Source organism: Ictalurus punctatus, chromosome 2 (assembly GCF_001660625.3).
Source record: "Ictalurus punctatus breed USDA103 chromosome 2, Coco_2.0, whole genome shotgun sequence".
NCBI classification, from domain to species: Eukaryota; Metazoa; Chordata; class Actinopteri; order Siluriformes; family Ictaluridae; genus Ictalurus; species Ictalurus punctatus.
Window position 1 is genome coordinate 471969 of NC_030417.2, and position 6290 is coordinate 478258.

At 44.6% G+C, this 6290-nt stretch overlaps 1 protein-coding gene across 1 annotated transcript; it reads right to left on the reverse strand.

Annotated features, from left to right (window-relative positions):
- Positions 1–5297: 5297 nt before the first annotated feature.
- Positions 5298–6290, reverse strand: LOC108275861 (trace amine-associated receptor 13c-like). Its single transcript, XM_017486915.3, has one exon. It carries the CDS (start codon positions 6288–6290, stop codon positions 5298–5300), a length of 993 nt encoding a protein of 330 aa, XP_017342404.1.

A 6290-nucleotide genomic window follows, 5' to 3' on the forward strand; every position in this document is an offset into this window, starting at 1 on the left:
TGGTTTGCTGCGGTCCTGGCCCTCTGGGCAAAATGTCTCCACAGCCCCCAAGGTTCAAATACAGGCATTTCCCGACAAGTAACAGGTTCCTTGAGGAGCCGAGGAGCAGACATGACTTGGAGTGTCTCGAGTGTGAGCATAACCTTTTTGGCCATATCAGCAGTTTTGGTGTGAGCAGAACTTGGTTGGCCATGTCAACAGACTAGGGCATGAACAGAACTTGGTTGGCCGTGTCAGCAGACTCGGGCGTAAGCAGAACTTGATTGGCCTTGTCAGCAGACTTGGGTGTGAGCAGAACGTCTTTGGTTGTGTCAGGAGAATCTGGCGTGAGCCTAACATGGTTGGTCGTAATGTCGGTTTCAGGCATGAGAACTTGGTTGTCCATGTCAGCAGACTTAGGCGTGATCAGAACTTGGTTGTTTATGACGCTGGCTTCAGGTGTGAGCTGAACCTGGTTGGTCATGTCAGCAGACTTGGGCGTGAGCAGAACTTGGTTGACCGTGTCATCAGACTTGGGCGTGAGCAGAACTTGGTTGGCCGAGTCAGCAGACTCGGGCGTGAGTAGAACTTGTTTGGCCATGTTAGCAGACTCGGGCCTGAGCAGAACTTGTTTGGCCCAGTCAGCAGATTCGGGCACGAGCAGAACTTGGTTGGTCGTGAGGTCGGTTTCAGCCGTGAGTAGACCCTGGTTGGTCGTGACGTCAGTTTCAGGCAGAGGACTTGGTTGTCCGTGTCAGCAGGCCTGGGCGTGAGCATAACATGGCCGTGACGTTGTCTTCACGCATGAGCAGAACTTGATTGGGTGTGATGTTGGCTTCAGGCATGACCAGAACCTGGTTGGTCATGACGTTGGTATCAGGCATGTGGAGATCTTCCTTGGTCATGTTGACACACTCTGGAGTGAGTATAACTTGGTTGGTCGTGATGTCGGTTTCAGGCATAAGGAGAACTTGGTTGGTCGTGTCATCAGATTCGGGCGTGAGCAGAACATGGTTGGCCATGTCAGCAAAGTTGGGCATGAACAGAACTTGGTTGGCCATGTCAGCAGACTCTGGTGTGAGCAGAACTTGGTTAGTCGTGACACTGGCTTCAGGCGTGAGCAGAACCTGGTTGGTTGTCGGCACAGAACAGCCAATAGCGTCCAACATGGGAAAAGAGCATGTGTGCGTACTTCGGGTTGAAAACGTTTACTTTCATAGGCTCACGGTGAGAATAAACGGATTGAAAATTTATAACCCCGATATCTTTCATGTAATTTCATTTAATATAAATGTAAATTGTTTTAAGTAAATGTTTCTCTGTGACGTTCTCTTCTTCTTACAGTTTGCGCTGGGGAGTTGCGTCACATATTCGTTGCGTCACTTATATGTCACTTTTCTCACTCCCAAAAATCCAGCATGACCCGATTGTCCAGATTAACATCGGCGGCATTACAAAAGCACCAACGAGGAAATCCGACACAGCCAGAGAGAGCACGAGCATGTTTGTTGCTGTGTGAAGCTGCTTGAAGTGAAGAACAGAGATGATGATGAGCATATTTCCACACACTGTTAGAAGAACCACAGCAGCTGAACACACGTACAGTAAGATATAAACTGCAGGAGATCCAGATCTCTCTGGACAGGAGAAATGCTCACAGCGATCAGACTGGTTAAACTCCGTCAGGTTCATTCTGTCATACTGCCACAGAAATACATCCTATATTACATGCTAACATTGTAAATCTGTACCTGCAACAAGTCACAATCAAATGACTTATGGCTCAAACGGGTCTGGTGTTTTTATAGTTTATAAATTACTCACACCCCCTGAGTTTGAGTGGCAGCATGTGAATACATATGATGTCATGCTGTGTTGGAACAAAAGGCCTAATACTGACTAGTGAATAGTTAACAAAACATTTCACAATAAACCATAATGCCTTATTCGCAGTGTGTCCCTGTCTCTTCATGGCTTTGTCCCAAATAAAGTTCTCCAGCTACAGTAAAGAAACGTGATATTTAGACAAACTATATGACACGGTATGATTATCATAAATATGAACAGTTGACAGGATATAATCTCAACACTATTTAGTGTAGTAGAATAGTTATTTGAGCATCACAGGCCGTCTGTAATGATAAAGAAATTCTAACACTGCTTGTGTACTAAATGGATACAGTGGTAGCTCAGTGGTTAAGATGCTGGAGGACTGATCAGAGGTTTGTTAGTTCAACTATCCGCACTGCCAATCTACCACTGCTAGGCCTTTCAGAGAGACACTTAACCCTCAACTGCTCAGTTGTATTAATGAGATTAATGTAAGTCAGTCTGCAAGAGGGCATCTGCTGTAAATGTAGTCAAGCGTAATTCTTCTTTTCGTTGCTTACCCTAGCACGGACAAAGTGCAAGTAGGGGTGTGTCATTCAAAATTTGCAAGGACACATGGCCATCCAGGTAACAGTCTGTTTCAGAAGGTATCTACAGGCAGGCACTACCAAACCAAAGGCCCCAAGAAAACTCGCCACAACAACAGCTTCTTCCTGTGTGCTATCAACATCATCAAACAAGGCCAATGATGTTTTCTGGATTCTCTAATCCAGTGACCAGAACTTGGTTGGCCGTGTCAGCAGACTCGGGCGTAAGCAGAACTTGATTGGCCTTGTCAGCAGACTAGGGTGTGAGCAGAACGTGGTTGGTTGTGTCAGGAGAATCTGGCGTGAGCCTAACATGGTTGGTCGTAATGTCGGTTTCAGGCATGAGAACTTGGTTGTCCATGTCAGCAGACTTGGGCGTGATCAGAACTTGGTTGTTTGTGACGTTGGCTTCAGGTGTGAGCTGAACCTGGTTGGTCATGTCAGCAGACTTGGGCGTGAGCAGAACTTGATTGGCCATGTCAGCGGACTCGGGTGTGAGCAGAACTTGGTTGACTGTGTCATCAGACTTGGGCGTGAGCAGAACTTGGTTGGCCGAGTCAGCAGACTCGGGCGTGAGCAGAACTTGTTTGGTCATGAGGTCGGTTTCAGCCGCGAGTAGACCCTGGTTGGTTGTGACATCGGTTTCAGGCAGAGGACTTGGTTGTCTGTGTCAGCAGGCCCGGCCGTGAGCATAACTTGGTCGTGACGTCGTCTTCAAGCATGAGCAGAACTTGGTTGGGTGTGATGTTGGCTTCAGGCATGACCAGAACCTGGTTGGTCATGATGTTGGTTTCAGGCATGAGGAGATCTTGCTTGGTCATGTTGACACACTCTAGCGTGAGTATAACTTGGTTGGTTGTGATGTCGGTTTCAGGCATAAGGAGAACTTGGTTGGTCGTGTCATCAGACTCGGGCGTGAGCAGAACTTGGTTGGTCGTGTCATCAGACTCGGGCGTGAGCAGAACTTGGTTGGTCGTGACGTTGGCTTCAGGCATGAGCAGAACGTGCTTGGTCGTGACATTGGCTTCAGGCGTGAGCAGAACTTGGTTGGTTGTCGGTTTAAGGCATAAGCAGAACCTGGTTGGTCAACAGACTCAGGTGTAAGCAGAACGTGGTTGGTTGTGTCAGGAGAATCAGGCGTGAGCAAAACCTGGTTGGTCATGACGTCGGTTTCCGGCATGGTGACTTGGTTGCCTGTGTCAGCAAACTCGGGTGTGAGCATAACTTGGTTGGTTGTGACGTCGCTTTCAGACTGGAACTTGGTGTGGAAGGTTACATCGTCGATTTCAGACTGGAACTTGGCGTGTTAGGCTGTCTCTTTGACCTCAAACAGAAACTTGGCTTGAGAGGCCCTCTTTTCGACCTTGAACAGGAGCTTGGCATGAAAGGTTGTCTCTTTGACCTCAGACATGAACTGGGCTTGGGAGGTCATCTCTTCGACCTCAGACAGGAACTTGGCTTGAGAGGTTCTCTTTTGGACCTCGGACAGGAACGTGTTGTGGGAGGTCACCTCGTTGACCTCATACGGGAACGTGGCTTGGGAGGTCGCCTTGTCCACCTCGGACGGGAACATGGCTTGGGAGGTCGTCTCGTCGACCTCGGACATGAACTTGGCTGGAGAGGTGGTCTCTTTGACCTCAGACAGGAACATGGCTTGGGAAATCACCTCATTGACCTCTAGCAGGAACTTAACTTTATTCTGGAGCTGTGGAGATGAGACAACCTCGTGAGTCTCAGGCTGGAACTCTGGGGATGAGTCCGCCTCGTGGGTCTCCTGCTGGTGCTCTGGGGAGGGGCCGCCACGTTGACCTCCAGCTGGAGCTCAGCTGCTGAAACCACATAGTGGGTCTTAGGCAGGAGCTTTGGGGAGGAGGTCACCCAGTTTGCCTGCTCATAATAGGTGGTGAACGGCAAGTCAAGGTTATCTATGACGCAGGCCTTCTCCAAACACTCATCCGAGTTGGGGCATACTCTGGACCCCTTAATTAATAGACCCACAAACTGAGTTACATTAATAAATATAATTTTGTATTGCGTCTTTATTATCTCATAACTGTGTCTACAGGAGAGATTACATGTTAACTGAGAAATAAAATAGCAAGTTACAAAACACTAAATTAGAATAGTGATCCATTGTAGCATCAAATGTTTTAAAAAATCACAATAAAAGCACAATTTAATCTTTTTCTGTACAATTGTTGACATGCACTGTATGCTATTATGTAATATAAAACAGTACAATATAAATTATATTGGGGAGGTGGGTTGATTTGTTACAGATGTTTAGATTATATATAAATTAATAGCAATATTTGGCCATTGAATCAGAAGAACTAAAATATTATTATAACTATAAAATATTACTAAAAATATTTAATAATGCAAGAGTTCAGTTGGAATATTTGCAGAGTCATAACCCGCAGTAAAACAGAGAATAAATAAATTAATAGATTAATGGAGGAATTAATATAAAATCTGTTTATAAATTCTGTAATGTTTCTGTCTGTAGTGTGATGACATCACCTAATAATCTGTAAATGAAATACAGAATAAACACACCAAAAACCCAGACCCAGAACACGTCACAAAACTCATGACGTTTCCCTTGGAATAAAGAATGCTATATTCATACACCAGACACACAGCGATTAAAGAACATGATACTACACTTAGTCCTCCTAGAGACTGTGTTTGTATAGAGAGTGAAATACTGACCCACAGAGATCAGAGTGTTATTATAGATGGATAATATTGTGAAAAATAAACAGTAAACAAAACAAAAACAAAAACAAAAACTGCAGGAACCTCTCCCCAAATATCCAGATCAACACCGTATTGAATAATATATAATATCAAACAGAATAAAGCTCTTTATTCTGCACATCATCAAAAAGAGGCTATTTATGAAAGAATATTGATTAAAGCAGAGTCAGTTTGGAATATTCGCAGAGTTATAATTAATTTAATGCACCTCCTAAACCACGGGTAAAACAGAGCATAAATAACAGGATTAATGGTGGAATTAAGATGAAGCACAATCACAAGTTTCTGAAATGTTTCTGTCTGTACTTCAATAACATCACCTAATAAACTGTAAATAAAATACGGAAGTAAACACATCAGAAACACAGACACTAAAATGCCCAGGACTTTAGCTGCTTTTCTCTCAGATTTCATCGAGTGTGAGGTGATTTTCTGTGTTTTAGGCCGTGTGTGATTATTAAGCTCTCTGATAGCAGTGGCATGTTTCTTAGCAATCACAAACACTCGAGTATACAACATGATTATGACAGAGAGTGGAAATATACATGAAAATATAAGATCAATTACATACAAAACCTCATTCAGATAGAGTAAACACTCTCCAGGACACATTACAAAACCCATGAAGTTTCCATTGAAATATAAGAGTGCTGAGAAATAGGCCAGCACCACACACCAGACACATACAATTACAATACCAGTGATCCTCACAGACACTCTGTTCATGTAGAGAAAGGGGTTTGAGAGAGCCAAATACCGATCCACAGCGATCAGAGCGATATTATAAATGGAGAGGTTTATGAGGAAGCCACTAATTATCCAAAAACTGATGCAGAAATCTCTCCCAAAAATCCAGCATGACTCGATCGTCCAGATTAACATCAGTGGCATTACTAAAGCACCAACGTGGAAATCCGACACAGCCAGAGAGAACACAAGCAGGTTTGTCGGTGTGTGAAGCTGCTTGAAGCGAAGAACAGAGATGATGACGAGAAGATTTCCACACACTGTTAGAAGAACCACAGCAGCTGAACACACGTACAGTAAGATATAAACTGCAGGAGATCCAGATCTCTCTGGACAGGAGAAATGCTCACAGCGATCAGACTGGTTAAACTCCGTCAGGTTCAT

What these genes read in the sequence shown, in the direction of transcription:
- LOC108275861 (XM_017486915.3), bottom strand. Translation starts at nt 6,290, where the DNA reads ATGAACCTGACGGAGTTTAACCAGTCTGATCGCTGTGAGCATTTCTCC.